The following is a 21,139-nucleotide window of genomic DNA, read 5'->3' as shown; positions in this document are numbered from 1 at the left end:
AAAAAAAAAAATTAGCTGGGCGCAGTGGCGGGTGCCTGTAGTCCCAGCTACTCGGGAGGCTGAGGGAGGAGAATGGCGTGAACTCAGGAGGCGGAGCTTGCAGTGAGCCGAGGTAGCGCCATTGCACTCCAGCCTGGGCGACAGAGCAAGACTCCGCCTCAAAACAAAAACAAAAACAAACAAACAAACAAAAAAAACAAAAAAAAGTAAAATGAGTTTATATAGGTAAACAGTATCTGGCACAGAATACAGGCTGCGTAAGTGTCTGCTATTATTACCATTCGTGGACCACAGAGGCCAGTCAGAGAGGCACTGCCTCATTACCCAGGGACTAAGGCCCTTGTCAGCTGTAACAAACCTGGTTCTAGGCATCTGGAAGATATGAGGGGCCACCCCTCTCTGCTGCTGCTATACATGGGGTTAACCACCTGCCTGGATACTTCACCCAGTGGGGAGACAGACCAAGGTGAGTGTTTGGGGGAAGTGGTATCCAGACACTTGGCGCTGGCCTCCCCCTGACTCAGGAATGTCTCTAGTCCCTCCTCTTCCAGGATTCCAGGACCCAGCCCCTTCCTCCTTCAGACCCAGGAGTCTGGATTCCCAACCCCTGCTCCTTCCTCCAGGACCCCACTGCTTTCCATCCCCCTATGACTCCAGCCCTAGGGACCCTCCATTTTTCTGTCCCTCATGTCTTTGGGTCCAGAAGTCTTCCTGGGTCCCCCAGAGGCCCAGAGCTTCCTGAGTAGCCATACCCGGATTCCAAGAGCCAACCACTGGGACCTGGAGCTGCTCACACCAGGGAACCTGGAACGGGAGTGTCGCGAAGAGAGGTGTTCCTGGGAAGAGGCCAGGGAGTGTTTTGAGGACAACACCCTCACGGTGAGGGCCTCGAGACCCTGGAGTTTTGGGCCCTGTCTCTTCTCTATACCTGTGGGGAGGTTGCAGGAGGAGGTTCTGGCCTTCAGCTCCCTCCTCCTTTGTGTCTCAGAAATCAGGATGGGCTAGTTTGGGGGTGTGAACCTCCCAGCTGAATTCCTGCTTTTTCCCCTTCTTTTCCACTCCTCCCCCCTCAAGGAGCGCTTTTGGGAGAGCTATATCTACAATGGCAAAGGAGGTGAGTGAGGGGCTGAAGCCATCTTGTTCTGTGCAGCTAAGGGAGTCCCTTCCCAGGGAGGCCAAACCAACGTCCTCCACTCCAAATTAGGTACAAGAATCGTCTGCCCCCCAATTCTGTGCTCTCTGAAGCTGGCTGCTAAAGGAGTTCCCTCCCTTAAGACCCCAGCTTGCCTGAGGAGCCCCCCACACCTTATTATTATTTTATTTTTAAATATTTATTTTTGCTTTTTATTTTTTTTCAGACAGTCTCGCTCTGTTGCCCAGGCTGGAGTGCAATGGTGCGATCTTGGCTCACTGCAAGCTCCGCCTCCTGGGTTCACACCAGTCTCCTGCCTCAGCCTCCCTAGTAGCTGGGACTACAGGCGCCCGCCACCACACCCAGCTAATTTTTTGTATTTTTAGTAGAGACGGGGTTTCACCGTGTTAGCCAGGATGGTGTTGATCTCCTGACCTCATGATCCACCCTCCTCGGCCTCCCAAAGTGCTGGGATTACAGGCGTGAGCCACCGCGCCTGGCCTTTAATTATTTATTTTTGAGGCAGGGTCTCACTCTGTCACCCAGGCTGGAGTGCTGTGGTACAATCTTGGCTCACTGCAGCCTCAACCTCCCAGGCTCAAGCGATCTTCCCACCTCAGCCTCCTGAGTAATTGGGACTCCAGGCACGCACTACCATGGTAATTTTTGTAGTTTTTGTACAGACAGGGTCTCGCTATGTGGCCCAGGCTGGTCTTGAATGCCTGGCCTCAAGCAATCCTTCTGCTTCAGTGTCCCAAACTGCTGAGACTATAGGTGCCAGGCCCCACCACATCTTATTGGATGCAGGTCCTGTGTCCCTAGGAAGGGAAAAGTGTCAGTGGAGGGAAAGGTTAGAGCTGTGGGGCCCGTCAGGCCTTAGGCTCAGAGGGGCAGGCCAACCTGAACCCTTCCCTGGTGTCCAGAGTAAGTGGAAAGATCAGCCCCTTCGGCAGCTTGATTGCTGGGGACACAGCCCTCAGTAACACGACCAAGGGAGGAAGCCTGCCCATCCTCACCTGCCCATTTTGCCCCCAACAACCCCTCTTCTGAGTTTCAAGGCCCCATCTTGTTGCCAGCCTTGTTGCTAAGGGGGGCTGCTCCTTAGCAACGGGGCCTGGCCAGGCCAGACCAGAGGAAGCCTGAAGCAGTACCTGGCTGATTTCCCCTCCCCCACAGCCCTATCCCAGCAGCTGCCTGGTTGCTAAGGAGGCCTTCTCCCTAGCAACCACACCTAGCCAGGCTCCAGGACCCAAGGCCTTCTGCCCACTGGAGGATCCCCCTCCGGGCCCCCGATGCCCCACCCCCTTGTGGCCCGGTTGCTAGGGGTAGATGCACCTTAGCAACAGGCCCTAGGTCTGGGCTGGAGTCTCACATTGGAGCCTGGTTGCTAGGGGAGGTAACTCTTTCCTGACAGGCCTAGAGGCTCCTTGAATCTACCTGAAGGTGCCCAAATCAGGAGGACCTGCCTTCTGAAGCTGCACTTGTGCCTTTTGCTAAAGGGGCTCAAAAGTCTGAGGGTTTACTGCGGTCAGATGTGGTGGCTCATGCCTGTAATCTCAGCACTTTGGGAGGCCAAGGCAGGCGGATCACCTGAGGTCAGGAGTTCGAGATCAGCCTGGCCAACGTGGTGAAACCCCATCTCTACTAAAAATACAAAAATTAACCGGGCATGGTAGCGCGCACCTATAATCCCAGCTATTTGGGAGCCTGAGGCAGGAGAATCGCTTGAACCTGGGAAGCAGAGGTTGCCGTGAGCCGAGATCACACCACTGTGCTCCAGCCTGGGCAACAGAGTGTCTCCAAAAAAAAATAAATAGGGTCACTTTGTCGCCCAGGCTGGAGTGCAGTGGCACAATCACGACTCACTGCAGCCTCGACCTCCTAGGCTCAAGTGATCCTCCCACCTAAGCCTCCTGAGTAGCTGCGATTACAGGCATGCACCACCACGCCCAGATACTTAAAAACATTTTTTTTGTAGAGATGGGGGGTCTCACTGTGCTCAGTGTGTTGTCTACGCTGCTCTCGACCTTCTAGGCTCCAGTGATCCTCCTGCCTTGGCCTCCAAAGTGCTGGGATTACAAGTGTGAACCACCAAGCCCGGCCACTTTTTTTTTTCTTTTAGAGACAGGGTCCAGTCACCCTAGGCTGGAGTATAGTGGAGTGATCCTGGCTCACTGTAGCCTTGACCTCCTTGGGTCAAGTGACCCTTCTTCCTCAGCCTTCCAAGTAGCTGGGACTACAGGTACCTGTAGCACCACACCCAGCTATTAAAAACATTTTTTTCCAGCCGGATGAGGTGGCTCATGCCTGTAATCCCAGCACTTTGGGAGGCCAAGGCGGGCAGATCACGAGGTCAAGAGATCGAGACCATCCTGGCCAATGTAGTGAAACCCCATCTCTACTAAAAATATAAAAATTAGCTGGATGTGGTGGCGCACACCTGTAGTCCCAGCTACTTGGGAGGCTGAGGCAGGAGAATCGCTTTAACCTGGGAGGCAGAGGTTGCAGTGAGCCGAGATTGCGCCACTGCACGCCAGCCTGGCAACAGAGCCAATGAATAATTTTAAAAGCGTATTCCAAGTAGTACATGTGACATCCTTTTTTTTTTTTTTTTGAAGGGGACAGAGTCTCTCTCTGTCATCCAGGCTGGAGGGCAATGCCACAGTCTCCCTGGCTCAAGTGATCCTCCTGCCTCATCCTTCGAGTAGCTGGGACTACAGGCAAGCACCACCAAGCCTGGTTAATTTTTTTTTTTTTTTTTTGAGACGGAGTCTCGCCCAGGCTGGAGTGCAGTGGCACGATCTCGGCTCACTGCAAGCTCCGCCTCCCGGGTTCATGCCATTCTCCTGCCTCAGCCTCTCCGAGTAGCTGGGACTACAGGCGCCCACCACCACGCCCGGCTAATTTTTTGTATTTTTAGTAGAGACGGGGTTTCACCGTGGTCTCGATCTCCTGACCTCGTGATCCGCTCGCCTCGGCCTCCCAAAGTGCTGGGATTACAAGCGTGAGCCACCGTGTTTTTTTTTTTGAGACAGAGTTTTGCTCTTGTTGCCCAGGCTGGAGTGCAATAGTGCAACCTCGACTCACTAAAACATCAGCTTCCTGGGTTCAAGCAATTCTCCTGTGTCAGCCTCCCAGGTAACTGGGATTACAGGCACATACCACTATGCCTGGCTAATTTTTTTGTATTTTTAGTAGAGACAGGGTTTCACTATGTTGGCCAGGCTGGTCTTGAGCTCCTGACCTCAAGTGATCCACGTGCCTCGGCCTCCCAAGTGCTGGGATTACAGGCGTGAGCCACTGCATCCAGCCTAATCTCATTAAGTTTTTACAGTGGGGTAGGGGTTATGGTTCCCATTTTACAGAACCGGCAGTGGAGAGTCAGAGAAAGGAATGAGGTGAATTGCTTGAGGTCACAGGGCTAGGAAGGGACCCCAGCTCTGCCTGCTTCCGGGTCCGTTCTCTTCCCTCAGTGGGAAGGAATTTTGATGTTGGGGTGGGTGGCAGTCCCCCAGACAGTGTCTCCCCTTCCCTGCTTCCCTGCAGGGCGTGGACGAGTGGATGTGGCAGGCCTGGCTGTGGGGCTGACATGTGGCATCCTGCTCATTGTCCTGGCCGGCCTGGGAGCCTTTTGGTATCTGCGCTGGCGACGTCGCCGAGGCCAGCAGGCCTGTCCCCAAGAGTAAGGGGGCTTCAACGAGGAGGGGGTGGTGGTGGAGAGCAGTGGAGGGAGGAAGCATTGACCTAAAGGGATGTGCTAAGGATTGGGGGCAGGCGGGCACTGATAAAAACCTAAGGACACAGTCATTTGGAGAGTGAGTCTGTGAGCTGGCTTGTATCTGGTTTTGGTGTCTGTCTGTCGCTCTTGTCTGTCTGGATCCTCAGTACCTGGCCCGCAGTAGTTCTGACCACTTTTGCTGCCAGCCTGTCTTTGCGGTACTGGGATTACCACTCTGGATACTGTATCTGGTGAGGCTGCGAAGGTGCAGCCTGTGGTGTCTGGGTGTCTGCGGTATGTCAGTTTCAGTGGTGACAGGTGCAGCACCTGAGTGGGTGTGGGAAATTGGTGAGGAGTGCATCTATGTTGTGTTTCTGTCTATATGGATGGGCTGAGTTCTGTCTGTTTGGTGTGTGTTGGCCTGCCTCTCTGCAGGGCTGTCTTTTTTTTTTTATTTTTGAGACGGAGTTTCACTCTCATTGCCCAGGCTGGAGTGCAATGGCATGATCTTGGCTCACTGCAACTTCTGCCTCCCGGGTTCAAGTGATTCTCCTGCCTCAGCCTCCAGAGTAGCTGGGATTATAGGCGCACTCCACCACGCCCGGCTAATTTTTTTTTTTTTTTTTTTTTTTTTTTTTTTTTTTTTTTTTTTTTTTTTTGAGACGGAGTCTTGCTCTGTCCCCCAGGCTGGAGTGCAGTGGCGCGATCTCGGCTCACTGCAAGCTCCGCCTCCCGGGTTCACGCCATTCTCCTGCCTCAGCCTCCCGAGTAGCTGGGACTACAGGCGCCCGCCAACATGCCCGGCTAATTTTTTGTATTTTTAGTAGAGAGGGGGTTTCGCCGTGTTAGCCAGGATGGTCTTGATCTCCTGACCTCGTGATCCGCCCACCTCGGCCTCCCAAAGTGCTGGGATTACAGGCTTGAGCCACCGCGCCCGCCCGGCTAATTTTGTATTTTTAGTAGAGATGGGTTTCTCCATGTTGGTCAGGCTGGTTTCGAACTCCTGACCTCAGGTGATCTGCCCGCCTTGGCCTCCCAAAGTGCTGGGATTACAGGTGTGAGCCACCACGCCTGGCCCTTTTTTTTTTTTTTTTTTTTTAAAAGACAAAGTCTCACTCTGTTGCCCGGGCTGGAGTGCAGTGGCCCGTTCGCAGCTCACTGCAGCCTCAATTTCCTAGACTCAAGAAATCCTCCCACCTCAGCCTCCTGAGGAACTAGAGCTACAGGTGTGCGCCATGCACCCGGCAGGGCTGTCTTTTTCTCTATTGCTCTGCCTGTATCTGGTGCACATGAGTGTGTCTGAATAAGAGTGTGTCTCTGTGGTTGCTGATTTCTGTGTCTGCCTGTCTGTGTGCAGCTGCCTGTCATTTGAGGCGCTTTTCTGTGTGTAAGGCTAGGCTGAAGGTGACCCTCCTTTTCTGAAGTCCACCTCTCTTCCAGCTCTGTCCCAGTGTCACCCTGAGTTTCCGTCTCCTAGATCCCCTCTCTTCCTCCCTAGTCTAGGTATCCTGTAAGTTGCCTCCGCTAACTGTACCTTTGCTGTCCCCAGGGCGGGGCTCATTAGCCCTCTGAGTCCTTTGAGCCCTCTGGTCCCACCGACGCCCCTGCCTCCACCCCCACCCCCACCCCCAGGCCTCCCCACCTATGAGCAGGCGCTGGCAGCCTCTGGGGTACACGACGCACCTCCACCCCCCTACGCCAGGTATGGGGCGTGGCTTCTGCCCGGGGGCGGGGCGCAGAGGGGTGGGCACGTTGGAGGAGTAACCTGGGCTCAGGGGCGGGACTTGGAATTTGGGCCTTCTTACCTAGGGCGGGGCTTGGAGTGCGGGGGCGGGGCCCCATGCAATGGTCTAGAGGCGGGGCCCCACGCAATGGTCTAGGGGCGTGGCCCAGCGTTGTATGTGTGGAGCCGTATAGGAGGGTGGGGCCTGTGCCCAGAGGGTCCTGGATTGGCTGAGACACCAAGGGCAGTCGGAGTGGTCCTGGTTGAGGTGGGGGAGAAAAACAGCCAGATCTTTGACTCCCTAGTGTGCCTTTCCTCTTGCAGCCTCAGGAGGCCTTACTGAAGAGCTGCTTTCGAGACCTGGCTCTCCGAACCGTGCCCCTGATGCATACCGGATTCCGGAAGCCCCTAGGCCTCGTAGACGCCGAATCTGGACTTGGAGGGGGGGATGGTGGGAGTAGGGGTCATCCGGCCCGAGGCCTGCCCTGGCACACGCGTTTCCGCCGCGTATGGATATACACATGTTCTCGGCAACGTGTTCCCGTGTCCTGGCCCCTCGCGGGCCCCCACACTCTCCTGACCGTGAGGGCACTGGTCAATTCTGCCCCCGTGGTAGGCAGACGCGCGGGGAAATTCGGACCCAGGAGCCCAGCCCCGGCTGTGCCATCTTGTGTATGGGCAGATATGACCTGACAGCCCCCTCCAGTGCCACAGGGTACGCACACGCAGAGCCCCGCCTGTGCACACGCGTGTCTGCGTGCACTCCCCGTGCGGTACAGGGGCACTTCGTAACCCAGGGAAAGGGCGGGGGGCATATTTGCAAGCGTGCTCGGTGCGGGCAGGCTCGCGTTGCACCCAGGGAGCTGGAGTTGAGCTGTTCCCCTAAATAAAAACCCTTCGGAAAGGAGACCAAAAAAGCAGAAATAATGCAAAATAATAATAATAATAATGAACCGCGATCCTGGGCGCATCGGAACTGGTTTTCTGTGCAAACGCGCCCTACACCCCCAGGCCCTGCTTGCGCTCAGTCTCTCTCTCACTCTCCCTTTTTTTTTTTTTTTTTTTTTTGCATTTGCACGGGATTGTGGGAGGAAGCGGAGCGCAGCCAGACACCCCGCCGCCCGCCCCCCTTCCCCTCCCCCCTCCCCCAGCCGCCTTGTGCAAAGATGGCTGCACCGTGAGCGCAGAGGAGGAGGAGGCGGCGGCGGCGGCGGCGAGAGAGCGAGCACCCAGCGCCTGCACCCACCCCGGGGCCGCCCGGGACGCCCCCTCCCGAGCGCGCGCCCCCCCTTTTCTCTCGCAAGCGCCGGGGCAAAGGCGGAGACAGCGGGGTCCCTCCTCCCCCCCTTCCCTCCTCTAGGGGGAACCCCCCTTCCCCCTTCCTTGGCTCAGCGACTGCACCCCCTCCCCTGCCCGCCCCTCCGCCCCTGCCCCCTCCCTCCCCCGTCCGGGGCCTTCCCGGGCCTTCGGCGGCTGCAAAGAAAAAAAGAGAGAAAAGGGGGCAAAAAAAAGCAGCAGCGGAGGGAGCGGCGGCGGAGGAGAGCGCGCGCGCGCCCCCTCCCTCCCTCCCTCCCCCTCCCCCTCCCCCCAATTTCCACCGCGGCCAATTCATGGACAGGAACTACCCCAGCGCCGGCTTCGGGGACCCGCTCGGCGCCGGGGCGGGATGGAGTTACGAGAGGTCAGCGAAAGCTAGGTAAGGAGCTGAGGGTGGCCTGGAGAAGGGGGCCAAGGGGTGGGAGCCCAGCCGGGCCGGGCCGGGCCGGGCCGGGCCCGCCCGGCGACGCGTGCATCGCAAACTCCCCTCCGGCTTGCAAGGGAGCGGCCTTCCTCGGTTTGTAACAACGCCGCCGCCCCAGTTTGCAAATTGCAAACTCCGCCAAAGCCAGCTCCGGCATGCAAAGGGAGAATTGCAGCGGGAAAATGGGGGTGCAAAACAATTTCGGACGGGAAGGCCTTGGGAAGGTGGGAGGGACTGGCGAAGCAAGGCCTGGACTTCCCCCCATCCTTGGATTCCCGGCTTGGTGACCCTCCCCCCCGCGCCCCAGGCACTGCTCTTGCAAAGGTGGGAAGAAGAGAAGAATTAGAACGCAGATTGGGGGGCGCGAACCCCCTCTCAGGTCCTATTGTTCCGGGACTGTGCGAGGCCGCGCCACTAGGCGCCCCCCCAAGAATTCCGCGCGCAGAGTGGGCACGGGGCCCCGCCCCCTTCCTAAGCTGGGGTTCTGTGTGTGTAAGGGGGGGGTCCGGCATCTGGGACACGCCCCCTTTAATGCCCCCACCCCCAAAGGCAGAGAATCCTAGTTGATCGCAAGGAGTGGAGCGTTTGCCCTCTTGAGTCTGGCCACGGACTGGGGCCGTTGCATGGGAAGAGTCGGATGTTTCCCGGGTGTGTGTTTGTGTGTCTGAGCGTGGGCCCTGTGCGTGCGTGGCTGGCAGCGTGTTCACCTGTGAATCTGCCCCTTTCCTGCTGCTTCTTGGTGTGGCGCCCTCACACTTCACCTATCCCCGAGCACCTCCCCGCCCAACACACCTGGATTTCCCAGCAGGGCATAACCCCAAGTGTGTCAGGATTTTCCGTGTGGGATTCCTCCGTCTATATCTTTTCTTCCCCACGGGTGAGTTGAATACCCGTTTGCACACATACCTGGCATTGCACGGGCCCATGCATTTGAACCTCAACCCCCGGGGATGGTCGGTGTTCTTGTTCACACTTGTACCTGGTACTTTCCCCGGATCTTATTCCCTCTTCTCTCCGCCCCCCAAACCGTTGCCGCTTGGGAACCGATCTGCCTCCCGCTCCCAACTTGTTTTGCACCACCCCATGAAGTTCAGGGCCTATGTGTTCCCGTGTGTCTACGGAAGAGGAGGCGTCCATGTGGACCTCTGGCGTTGGCCCCATGGCCTGTGTCGCCGGCACGGGGGCTGGGGGGGTTGGTGGGGTCGACGTGGGAGGGCTCTCATTTGCAATTCAAGACGCTTCCTCTGCCTTGGACCCTCTTCTGTGTGTTAGTCTCGTCTCTGAGCATGCCTGTTTGTAAACGTGAGACTATCCGGGCTCTCTATTCGGGCTCTAGAGTGGGGGCCATTTCTGTGGCTCTTTAGTTGGGCACCCCGATTCCCTTGTGTTCTCCCCTTTAGGGCCTACGGTTCCTTAGCTTAACACCACCAACCCCAGTCAGCTGGAAGGGTCCCCCCAACTCCCCTGGGGGTTTCCTGAGCTTCCTTCTCAGAAGGCAGCTTGGAAGAACCCTCTGACGTCTCCCCTTTCCCCCCAGCTTGGTTTATGGCAGCTCCAGGACCTCGCACCCCGAGACGGACATCTTACACCGCCAGGCCTACGCGGCCCCCCACCCACTGCAAAGCTATGCCACCAACCATCACCCGGCAGGTACGGCCCCCATCCCGCCCCGCTTTGGGCTGGCCCTCCTCCCCCCTCCCGATGCAGCTGATTGGCTGTTGAAAGTTCCGCCCCTCCTAATTGGCCGTGGCCTGTGCCGTGGCCCGCCCCTTGCTATGTCTCCTCCGATTGGTTGCCTTTGAGGCTGCTGGTCCCAGCTTCATTTCTCGCCGGATTCGTCCGCCCCTGCCTCACCCCGCCCCTTTCGCTCCAATTGGCCCTGTACCACCAGCCCCCAAATCCCACCTTCTCTTCCAGGCTTTTCCGCCTCTCTCCAGCCCACCCCAATTCTTTCCCTCTGGGTTTGCCCTATTCTTTTGGCTCTTTGGAACTCTGAATTCTTTCTTCCTGATTCCCTTTCTTCCTGATTGGCTCTAATTCTCTGGCCCGCCCCCTTTTATCTTATTTTGCCCCATTGCCTTATTCTACCCCCCTTGCCTTTGCCTCCAAGGTTTCTGATTGGTTCCCTCTTCCTAGGGGTACTGGTAATGACATGATGCGGTCCAGTTTGACCCTTGACCCTCCTGATTGGCTCCTTCCCTTTTTCCCTCCCCATCTTTTTTTCTGAAGCTTCCCACATAGCTCAATCCCTTTTGACTCGTTCTCTGGTCTTTCTTAGACTTCACCGTACCATTCTTTCCTCCTTGCTGGAAATATCCAAATTTGGTCTCCCTCCCGGCCTTACTGAGGACTCTATTCTTTTGCCCCGGCTCTTTCGCTTCTAGATTTTTCTACGCTTTCTTCTACCATTTCCTACCTGGGCCCCTGTCCTTATGACTGGATTGCCCCTTGTCTTGCTTTACTGTCTCACCTTTCCCCCTTCCTTCCGCGCATTCGTGTCTCATTAGCTTGGTTCTGTCCATCTTCTTTTTGAATTTGCCCTTTTCTCTCCAATCCCCTCCTTTTCCTGATCCAACCTGCTTTTGGCCTCTTCCCTTTCTCTCTTGACTGTATCCTACCCACCCCCACCTGGCTGACTATACCCCCTGTCCCCGGCCAGGCCTCTCCGGACTCTTCGACACTGGCCTCCACCACGCGGGCTCAGCAGGGCCCGACGCCTCCGTCATGAACCTCATCTCGGCCCTGGAATCCCGGGGCCCCCAGCCTGGCCCCTCTGCCTCCTCTCTCCTCTCCCAGTTCCGCAGTCCTTCCTGGCAAACAGGTAAGCCCAGCGCCAGCCCTGCAGGGCCAGGGTGGGACTGGCTTACTGTCCTCTCTGACCCGAGGTCTTCCTCATCTCCAGCCATGCACACGCCAGGCCCCACGGAGCTCTTCATCTCGGGCGCCCTGCCGGGTTCCAGCACCTTTCCGTCCTCCTCTGCCCTGTCGGCTTACCAACACCCGGCTTCCTTCGGCAGCCGCCCCTTTCCAGTGCCCTCGTCCCTCAGCCTCCAGGACCCCCCATTCAGCCCTCCAGCTAACGGGCTCCTGTCCCCTCATGACGTGCTGCACCTGAAGCCCTCGCAGGCACCCACGGTGCCCTCTTCACTGGGCTTCGAGCGCCTGGCAGGGGGTGGTGTCTTGGGGCCAGCTGGTCTCGGTCCAGCCCAGACCCCCCCTTACCGCCCTGGTCCCCCAGACCCACCACCACCTCCTCGCCACCTCCCAACTCAGTTCAACCTGCTGGCTTCCTCTTCCGCTGCCGCCGCCGCCGCCGAGCAGTCCTCCCCACAGCTCTATAACTTCTCGGGTGCTGCCCCGGGCCCACCGCCGCCTGAGCGGGCTCTGCCCCGCCAGGACACGGTCATCAAGCACTACCAGCGGCCAGCCAGTGCCCAGCCCCCACCACCCCCGCCACCAGCCCATGCCCTCCAGCACTACCTGAGCTGTGGAGGCAGCTACCCCTCCATGGGCCACCGGGCCAACCTGGCTTGCAGCCCCCTGGGTGGTGGGGAGCCCTCCCCGGGTGCTGGGGAGCCTAGCAAGGCTGGTCCCAGCGGAGCCACGGCGGGGGCATCTGGCCGGGCCACAGGCCCTGAGGCAGCAGGGGGCGGTGGGGCTGGGGGTGGTGGCGGAGGTTACCGCCCTATCATTCAGTCGCCTGGGTACAAGACGGGCAAAGGTGGTTATGGAGCAGCTGCCGGGGGTGCCACCAGGCCCCCCCCACCCCGTTCGACCGCCACCCCCAAATGTCAGAGCCTGGGTGGGCCAGCAGCTGCCTATGCCACTGGGAAGGCCTCTGGGGCTGGAGGGGCAGGGGGCCAGGCTTATTCCCCTGGTCAGCCTCAAGGGCTTCTGGGACCCCAGGCCTACGGGCAAGGGTTTGGAGGGGGGCAGGCACAGGACTTGAGCAAAGCCCCCAGCTACTCAGGGGGCCCCCCACAGCCCCCCAGCGGCCCCCCTCCTCCTGGCCTGGCCACATGTCAGAGCTACTCCCCGGACCAGCTGCAGGGGCAGCTGTATGGGGTGCAGGGCGAGCCATACCCAGGGCCAGCCGCCCACTCCCAGGGGCTGCCCACAGCCAGCCCCTCGCTCAGCTACAGTACTGGGCATTCCCCAGCGCTCTCGGGCCATGGGGGTGGCTGGGGACCCAGCTCCCTGGGAGGCGGCGGTGAGGCCAGCCCATCTCACATCATTCGTCCGCTCCAGTCACCGCCTGCCACCGGCCGCCCACCTGGAGTTGGCTCTCCAGGAGCCCCTGGCAAATACCTGAGCTCAGTCTTGGCCTCAGCGCCTTTCTTGGCACCTCCGGGAGCTGGCAGCTATGCAGCTGGAGCAGGTGGCTACAAGGGCAAGGGGGATGGCTCGGAGCTGCTGGCGGGCCCAGGTGGGCCTCCTGCGGAGCGCACAGAGGATGAGGAGTTCCTTATCCAGCACCTCTTGCAGGCGCCCAGCCCTCCTCGGACCTCAGGGGCGGACGGCTTGGTGGGCGAGGACGGGGCAGCAGATGCCTCTAAGGGACTTGGGGGGAGTGGCGGGGCTGGGGGACCGCCGGGTACACCCTACGAGTTGGCCAAGGAAGACCCCCAGAGGTACCACCTGCAGAGTGTCATCCGCACCAGTGCCAGCCTGGATGAGGGTGCCACTGCGGCACTGGAGCTGGGCCTGGGGAGGCTGAAGGAGAAGAAGAAAGGGCCAGAGCGGGGTGGCGAGACCCCTGAGGGGCTGGCCACCTCTGTTGTCCACTACGGGGCAGGCGCCAAGGAGCTGGGGGCCTTCTTGCAAAAGAGCCCTCCACCCCCACCTCCCACGGCCCAGTCCACCCAGCCCACTCCCCATGGCCTCCTTCTGGAGGCCGGGGGCCCTGACCTCCCACTGGTGCTGCCTCCGCCTCCCCCCCAGCTGCTCCCCTCAGTCCTCAGCCATGCCCCCAGTCCCTCTCCCAGCGCCTCCAAAGTCGGCGTCCACCTCCTTGAGCCAGCCACCCGCGATGGGGCACCCCAGCCACCTCCACCGCCACCCCCGCCTCCACCACCCATGCCCCTGCAGCTCGAGGCCCACCTCCGCAGCCATGGCCTGGAGCCCGCGGTCCCCAGCCCCCGCCTGCGACCCGAGGAGAGCCTGGATCCGCCAGGCGCCATGCAGGAATTGCTCGGGGCTCTGGAGCCGCTGCCCCCGGCGCCTGGGGACACCGGCGTAGGCCCGCCAAACTCGGAGGGCAAGGATCCCGCAGGCGCCTACCGCAGCCCCAGCCCGCAAGGCACCAAGGCGCCGCGTTTCGTGCCGCTCACCTCCATCTGCTTCCCTGACTCCTTGCTCCAAGACGAGGAGCGCAGCTTCTTCCCCACCATGGAGGAGATGTTTGGTGGAGGGGCCGCGGACGACTACGGCAAGGCCGGGCCACCCGAGGACGAGGGGGACCCCAAGGCGGGCGCTGGGCCACCCCCTGGCCCCCCTGCCTATGATCCCTATGGGCCCTACTGTCCTGGCCGGGCGTCGGGAGCCGGGCCCGAGACACCGGGCCTGGGCCTGGACCCCAACAAGCCCCCTGAACTGCCCTCCACGGTCAACGCCGAGCCGCTGGGCCTGATCCAGAGCGGCCCCCACCAGGCGGCGCCACCACCCCCGCCTCCGCCACCGCCGCCTCCCGCGCCGGCCTCCGAGCCCAAGGGTGGCCTCACCTCGCCCATCTTCTGCTCTACCAAGCCAAAGAAGCTGCTCAAGACGTCCTCCTTCCACCTGCTGCGGCGCCGCGACCCACCTTTCCAGACCCCCAAGAAGCTGTACGCCCAGGAGTACGAGTTCGAGGCGGACGAGGACAAGGCCGATGTGCCCGCCGACATCCGCCTCAACCCCCGGCGCTTGCCTGACCTGGTCTCCAGCTGCCGCTCCCGCCCGGCCCTCTCGCCGCTGGGGGACATCGACTTCTGCCCACCCAACCCGGGACCCGATGGCCCCCGGCGCCGTGGCCGCAAGCCCACGAAGGCGAAGCGTGATGGGCCGCCCCGGCCACGGGGGAGGCCCCGGATCCGCCCGCTGGAGGTCCCCACCACTGCGGGGCTCGCCTCGGCTTCCACGCCCACCGATGGCGCCAAGAAACCCCGGGGCCGGGGCCGAGGCCGGGGTCGAAAGGCTGAGGAGGCAGGGGGCACGCGGTTGGAGCCCCTGAAGCCACTTAAGGTGAGGAGGATGGGGTCTTGTAGGGGATAGGGGAGGAGTAGCTGTGCCCGATGTTTGAGTTTTTTTTTTTTTTTTTTGAGACGGAGTCTCGCTCTGTCGCCCGGGCTGGAGTGCAGTGGCGCAATCTCGGCTCACTGCAAGCTCCGCCTCCCGGGTTCACGCCATTCTCCTGTCTCAGCCTCTCCGAGTAGCTGGGACTACAGGCGCCCGCCACTACGCCCGGCTAATTTTTTTTTGTATTTTTAGTAGAGACGGGGTTTCACCGTGGTCTCGATCTCCTGACCTCGTGATCCGCCCGCCTCGGCCTCCCAAAGTGCTGGGATTACAAGCGTGAGCCACCGCGCCCGGCACACACCCGGCTAATTTTTTGTATTTTTAGTAGAGACGGGGTTTCACCATATTAGTCAGGATGGTCTCGATCTCCTGACCTCGTGATCCGCCCGCCTCGGCCTCCCAAAGTGCTGGGATTACAGACGTGAGCCACTGCACCCGGCCTCCCGATGTTTGAGTCTTAAAGGAAGGGTTTATGGCCGCACCTTGACATTTTTGGGGCAGGAGGATAATAAGGTTTACATTCCTAAAATCTGTGAGGAAGTTATCGTGAGGAATTTCAGGGTCCCACTGACAGAGAGACCTAAGAATTGAAATTCTGAATCTAGGCTGGGCAGGGTGGTTCATGCCTGTAATCCCAGCACTTTGGGAGACTGAGGTGGGAGGATCTCTTGAACCCAGATGTTCGAGACCAGCCTGGTCAACGTAGTGAGACCCTGGTCTCTATTAAAAACAAAAATTTAGCCAGGTGTGGCTGCGTGTACCTATAGTCCTAGCTACTCAAGAGGCTGAGGTGGGAGGATCTCTTGAGCCCAGGAGTTCAAGGCTGCAGTGAGCTATGATTGCATCACTGCACTGTGGCCTGGGCCACAGAGTGAGACCCTGTCTCAAGAAATAAAGGAAATTCTGGGTTTAGGGAGAGAGGCAGGAGGTTGGAGCTTATGCTGGTTTGAAACTCCTGACCTCAAGTGATCCGCCTGCCTTAGCCTCCCAAGGTGCTAGGATTACAGGCGCGAGCCACCTCACCCGGTCTGCTTGCTTTTAGCTTCTGTATCCCAAAGGATGGGCATTCAGGGATCCTACATTCCTGGGTCTCATGGGAAGCGGGTCTAGGGACCTGAACTGGGCTGTAAGTGAAGAGCTCAGTGAGTCTAAGTTCCTGGTCTTCTGAGGGAGGAACTCCAGTCTTGTCCTCCTAGAATCTAAGACAAGGGGTCTGCAGGTTTGAATTCTATGAATTCACAGGCTGAGCACCTGTAAATTTGGATTTTTGGGGGCCGAGGGAGGATGGGACTGGGGGCCCAGACTACTGGGCCCTCACGGCCCGCCACTCCCATGTCTAGATCAAGCTGTCTGTGCCCAAGGCTGGCGAGGGTCTGGGAACCTCATCGGGTGATGCCATATCAGGCACTGACCACAACAGCCTGGACTCGAGCCTGACTCGGGAGAAGATCGAGGCCAAGATCAAGGAGGTGGAGGAGAAGCAGCCAGAGATGAAGTCGGGTTTCATGGCCTCCTTCTTGGACTTCCTCAAGTCAGGCAAGCGCCACCCACCACTCTACCAGGCAGGCCTGACGCCTCCGCTCAGCCCTCCCAAGAGTGTGCCACCCTCTGTGCCAGCCCGAGGCCTGCAGCCCCAGCCCCCTGCCACCCCTGCTGTGCCACATCCCCCACCTTCCGGAGCCTTTGGGCTTGGGGGTGCCTTGGAGGCTGCGGAGAGTGAGGGGCTGGGGCTGGGCTGCCCTTCACCCTGCAAGCGGCTGGATGAGGAGCTGAAGCGGAACCTCGAGACGCTGCCCTCCTTCTCCTCGGATGAGGAAGACTCTGTTGCCAAGAACCGAGACCTGCAGGAGAGCATCTCCTCCGCCATCTCTGCCCTCGATGACCCACCCCTTGCTGGGCCAAAGGACACCTCCACCCCAGATGGGCCGCCCTTGGCCCCCGCGGCTGCAGTTCCAGGGCCACCCCCGCTTCCGGGGCTCCCTAGTGCCAACAGCAATGGCACTCCCGGTGAGCTCTGGGAAGGTGGTCTGAGAGTAGAGTGGAGCTTAAAGGTTATTATGGTCACTAGATAACAGTTGTGCAGGTTACGCATTGTTTAAGAGACACCATTCACATAGATGGTGTAAGCTTGAAGGTTTATGAAGGGACTTTCCTGATTACACAAGCATTTTGAGGAAGGTGTATCTTTTTCTAATTCACCCAGAGGTGCTAAGTGGACTAGGAGGGGCCCCAAGGCAGACACTGGAGAATGCAGGGAGACGGCAGGTGATAAGTTACAGGGACAGGAGAGGGGCTACTCAGGTTCTGAATGGTGGGAGGTGTGGGGACTGAGGAGGGCTCTGAGTCAGCCATGTGTGAAGGTACAGAAAGATGTCTAGGGGCAGAGAAGGACTTGGGGAGGGTGATGGTCTTGGGGGTGGGCGGCGGAAGGGAAGGCTAGGGGCACAGGAAGGGTTTAGGTTGTGCTCTGGTTTTGGACACCGTTTAAAAAGGAGTGTAATGGCAGAAACAGGCATTGGGAAATGAGAGGTGGGAGCTTACAGGAGGGCATAGAGGGGTCTTAGGAAATGAAGAGGGCTTTTGGGGGGTGTAGAAAGGTGGGGAATGGGGAGTGGGGAGGTGAGAAGAAGGGATGGGGCCAAAGCTGCCAGTGTCATTGCAGGAGAGAAGAGCCAGGCTGAGAGAGCCTTTGAAGGGCTTGGAGGGGTCATGGCCAAGGATACAAAGATGGAGAAGCAGCAGTTTTATCGATCGGGAGAGTTTTCAGGGAGTTAGAGGGTAGTGTTAAAAAAAAAAAGAAAAAAACCATGACAGGCTGGGCATGGTGGACCACACCTGTAATCCTAGCACACTTTGGGAGGCTGAGACAGGAGGATCACTTGAGCCCAGGAGGTTGAGGCTGCAGTGAGCCATGATCGAGCCACTGTACTCCAGCCTGGGTGACAGAGCAAGACCCTGTCTTAAACAAAAAACCCCAAAAACAAAACAAAAAGACCCTATGTGGCTATGAGGTTCTTTTTTTTTTTTTTTTTTTTTGAGACAGAGTCTTGCTCTGTCACCCAGGCTGGAGTACAGTGGTGTGATCTTGGCTCACCGCAACCTCTGCCTTCCAGGTTCAAGTGATTCTCCTGCCTCAGCCTCCCGAGTAGCTGGGACTACAGGCGTGCACCACTATGCCCAGCTAATTTTTGTATTTTTAGTAGAGACAGGGTTTCACCATGTTGGCCAGACTGGTCTCGAACTCCTGACCTCAAGTGATCCGCTCACCTCGGCCTCCCAAAGTGCTGGGATTACAGGCGTGAGCCACCATGCCTGCTCCCTATGAGGTTCTTAAAAGGCCTGAAGAAGGGAGCTGGCAGACAGGGGAGAGAGGTTAGCAGTCTGCACACTGGTGAGCAGGCCAAGGAAAGGACAAAGATGGTCCTGGAGGGAGGAGGACGAGGCCTTGGAGGAAGAGGAGGTGAGGAAGTAGAGGTAGGGAGGTGATGATTTAGGAGTTGGGAGGGTCATTCAGGAAGAGGAATTAAGAACCAGACAAGGGCTTTAAGACCACAAAGAGACATTTCAGGACTGAGAAGGGGATTAGGGATGGGAGACAGGTCTCCTTTGCAGCCACAGGAGCCAGAGTAGGTCTCTGGAGAGACTCCGATAGGGTAGAAGGGACACTGGGGGCTGAGTGGTAGTTACAGACAGAGGGGCTTTTGGTACAGAAAGCGGTGTTTAAAGAACAAGAGAAAAGGTGCCAGGAATGATGAATAACATCCAGGCCTGATGTCCCTGTCTCCCCCAGAGCCCCCGCTGCTGGAGGAGAAACCCCCACCCACTCCACCTCCTGCCCCGACTCCTCAGCCTCAGCCTCCACCACCCCCTCCACCGCCACAGCCAGCCCTGCCCTCGCCACCCCCGCTGGTGGCCCCCACGCCCAGCTCACCACCGCTGCCGCCGCCACCTCCACCAGCCATGCCCTCACCTCCACCACCACCCCCACCAGCCGCTGCCCCACTGGCTGCTCCTCCCGAGGAACCTGCTGCCCCATCCCCCGAAGACCCCGAGCTGCCGGACACCCGGCCCCTGCATCTGGCCAAAAAGCAGGAGACGGCGGCCGTGTGTGGGGAGACGGACGAGGAGGCCGGCGAGAGTGGCGGAGAGGGCATCTTCCGGGAACGGGACGAGTTCGTCATCCGTGCCGAGGACATCCCTTCCCTCAAGGTGAGTCCCAGACTTCTCCAGAAACTGGGCCTGATGGGTTTGGTCACCTGTTTGTTGAGTGCCTGCTGGATGACAGGCTTGTGTTGAGACCTGCAGATCCAGTCATGGCGGGGCCACCCTGGAATTCACAGTCCGATGGGGCTGATAGAGGTGTGGAGGACCTGCGGGCCTCAGAGGTGTTATTTGCGTTTGTGTCTGTACATGCATTACCTGTATATAAGGTAAAGCGATTGTTAACGCGTATGTGTCTATACGTGCATTACCTGTATATAAGGTAAACCGCTTGTTAATGTTTATGCAGGTTCCCTGCTGTGGGTGGTAGAGGACCAGTACTGTACCAGCACATGAGGCTCTGGTCCTAGGGAGCTTCTAGTCCAATGGAACGAGCCAGAGAGGCGGGCTGCTTTGCCATTTGTGGCACAATGGTGGAAATGTGTCATTGACATAGACTACCTGCAGATACACACTTATGTAACCCATAAATGTAATCATGAATTGGGCCGGACGCGGCAGCTTACACCTGTAATCTCAGCACTTTGGGAGTTTGAGACCAGCCTAGGCAACATATTGAAACTTTTTCTCTCAAACAGAAAAAGTGAATCCTTTAGGAATGGTTATTGTGTGTCAGGCCATATCTTTTTTTTTTTTTTTTTGAGATGGAATTTCGCTCTTGTTGCCCAGGCTGGGGTGCAATGGCGCAATCTTGGCTCACTGCAATCTCCGCCTCCCAGGTTCAAGCGATTCTCTTGACTTGGCCTCCCAAGTATCTGAGACTACAGGCGCACGCCACCACACCCGGCTGATTTTTGTGTTTTTAGTAGAAACGGAGTTTCACTGTGTTGGCCAGGCTGGTCTCGAACTCCTGACCTCAGGTGACCCACCTGCCTTGGCCTCCCAAAGTGCTGGGATTACAGGTGTGAGCCACTGCACCTGGCTGGCCATATCTTCAATATTTACCTTAAATATATAAATGCAGACCAACAGCCTGTTCACTGCTTCCAGTTTGTCTACCACAGGAGCTGGAAAACTATGGCCCCTAGGCCAAATCCAGCCCACTGCTTGTTTTTGCAAATAAAGTTTTATTGGCACACAACCATGCCCATTCATTTACATGTTGTCTATGGCTGTTTTTCCCATATGGCAGAGAGCTGGGTAGTTAGCTGGCCCTCAATGGCAAAACATATCTCTGGCTCATCATGAATAAAGTTTGCTGGCCTCTACTGTACTGGGTTCACTGGACAAATAGAGTTGGATCAGAGGATTAATATGCAAGGCACTTGACAGGAGTAGGTGTTACCAGGTGCCCATGGAGTGCTCTGCACAGGGCATGCGTCTGCGCAGGTGCCCGGGAGGTCAGCCCATTCTCACCCTGATGATGGCATGGAAGCCAAGGCCGTTATCCATGTCAATCATTGTCATTGGTTGTACTGATTAAGATACAGGATTATTGTTTGGCCTTTCATGTACAGTGTGACATTTAATTTAATCTTGGCTGGGCATGGTGGCTTATGCCTGTAATCTCAGCACTTTGGGAGGCCAAGGCAGGTGGATCACTTGAGGTCAGGAGTTTGAGACCAGCCTGGCCAACATGGCGAAACCCCGTCTTTACTAAAAATACAAAAAATTAGCTGGGCGTGGTGGGGCACACCTGTGATCCCATCTACTCGGGAGGCTGAGGAAGGAGGATCACTTGAACTCTGGGGTGGAGGGGCGAGGTTGCAGTGAGTTGAGATTGTGCCACTGCACTCCAACCTGGGCACCAGAGCAAGACTCTGTCTTGAAAAAAAAAAAAAATAATAATAATTTAGTCCTGGATGTTGTTTTAATTTAATCTTGTATGTAACATGGAGAAATTGTGGGAAGAATTAATTATAAGGATAATAACTATTATTACACTTTTTTCTTCTCCCTTTTTTTTTTTTTTTTTTTTTTTTTTGAGATGGAGTCTTGCTCAGTTGCCCAGGCTGGAGTGCAGTGGTGCGATCTCGGCTCACGGCAAGCTCCGCCTCCCGGGTTCACGCCATTCTCCCGCCTCAGCCTCCTGAGTAGCTGGGACTACAGGCGCCCGCCACCGCGCCCAGCTAATTTCTTTTGTATTTTTTTTTAGTAGAGATGGGGTTTCACCGCGTTAGGATGATCTCGATCCCCTGACCTCGTGATCCGCTCGTCTCGGCCTCCTAAAGTGCTGGGATTACAGGCGCGAGCCACTGCGCCCAGCCTTTTTTTTTGAGACAGAGTCTTGTTCTGTCACCCAGGCTGGAGTGCAGTGACGCAATCTCGGCTTACTGCAACCTCTGCTGCCCGGGTTCAAGCGATTCTCCTGCCTCAGCCTCCTGAGTAGCT

The 21,139-nt window shown here is 57.9% G+C and overlaps 3 protein-coding genes across 4 annotated transcripts in view; 2 read left to right on the top strand and 1 right to left on the bottom strand.

Moving 5' to 3' along the window:
- Positions 1-7,541, top strand: part of PRRG2 (proline rich and Gla domain 2) — a 14,743-nt gene extending 7,202 nt beyond the window's left edge. For both annotated transcript variants that reach the window (XM_032169222.2, XM_058425575.1), the window contains 6 exons: positions 369-466; positions 704-879; positions 1,075-1,114; positions 4,679-4,814; positions 6,400-6,552; positions 6,898-7,541. In XM_032169222.2, coding sequence (XP_032025113.1) covers positions 382-466; positions 704-879; positions 1,075-1,114; positions 4,679-4,814; positions 6,400-6,552; positions 6,898-6,916 — 609 coding nt within the window. In that variant the 5' untranslated portion in view covers positions 369-381 and the 3' untranslated portion in view covers positions 6,917-7,541. The remainder of the gene's footprint in view (positions 1-368; positions 467-703; positions 880-1,074; positions 1,115-4,678; positions 4,815-6,399; positions 6,553-6,897) is intronic.
- Positions 1-9,239, bottom strand: part of NOSIP (nitric oxide synthase interacting protein) — a 41,903-nt gene extending 32,664 nt beyond the window's left edge. Inside the window, exon 1 of the mRNA XM_058425574.1 lies at positions 9,221-9,239. The gene's annotated coding sequence lies outside the window, so the exon portion shown is untranslated. The remainder of the gene's footprint in view (positions 1-9,220) is intronic.
- The window catches only part of PRR12 (proline rich 12), a 40,723-nt gene continuing 27,291 nt past the window's right edge, over positions 7,708-21,139 (top strand). Inside the window, exons 1-6 of the mRNA XM_032169146.2 lie at positions 7,708-8,269; positions 9,852-9,964; positions 10,974-11,135; positions 11,217-14,533; positions 15,928-16,594; positions 18,378-18,796. Coding sequence (XP_032025037.1) covers positions 8,184-8,269; positions 9,852-9,964; positions 10,974-11,135; positions 11,217-14,533; positions 15,928-16,594; positions 18,378-18,796 — 4,764 coding nt within the window. The 5' untranslated portion in view covers positions 7,708-8,183. The remainder of the gene's footprint in view (positions 8,270-9,851; positions 9,965-10,973; positions 11,136-11,216; positions 14,534-15,927; positions 16,595-18,377; positions 18,797-21,139) is intronic.

The sequence above is a fragment of the Hylobates moloch genome, unplaced genomic scaffold (assembly GCF_009828535.3).
Source record: "Hylobates moloch isolate HMO894 unplaced genomic scaffold, HMol_V3 SCAFFOLD_12, whole genome shotgun sequence".
NCBI lineage: Eukaryota > Metazoa > Chordata > Mammalia > Primates > Hylobatidae > Hylobates > Hylobates moloch.
Note: the sequence above shows the minus strand (reverse complement) of the source record. Positions and strands in the feature narration are given on the sequence as shown.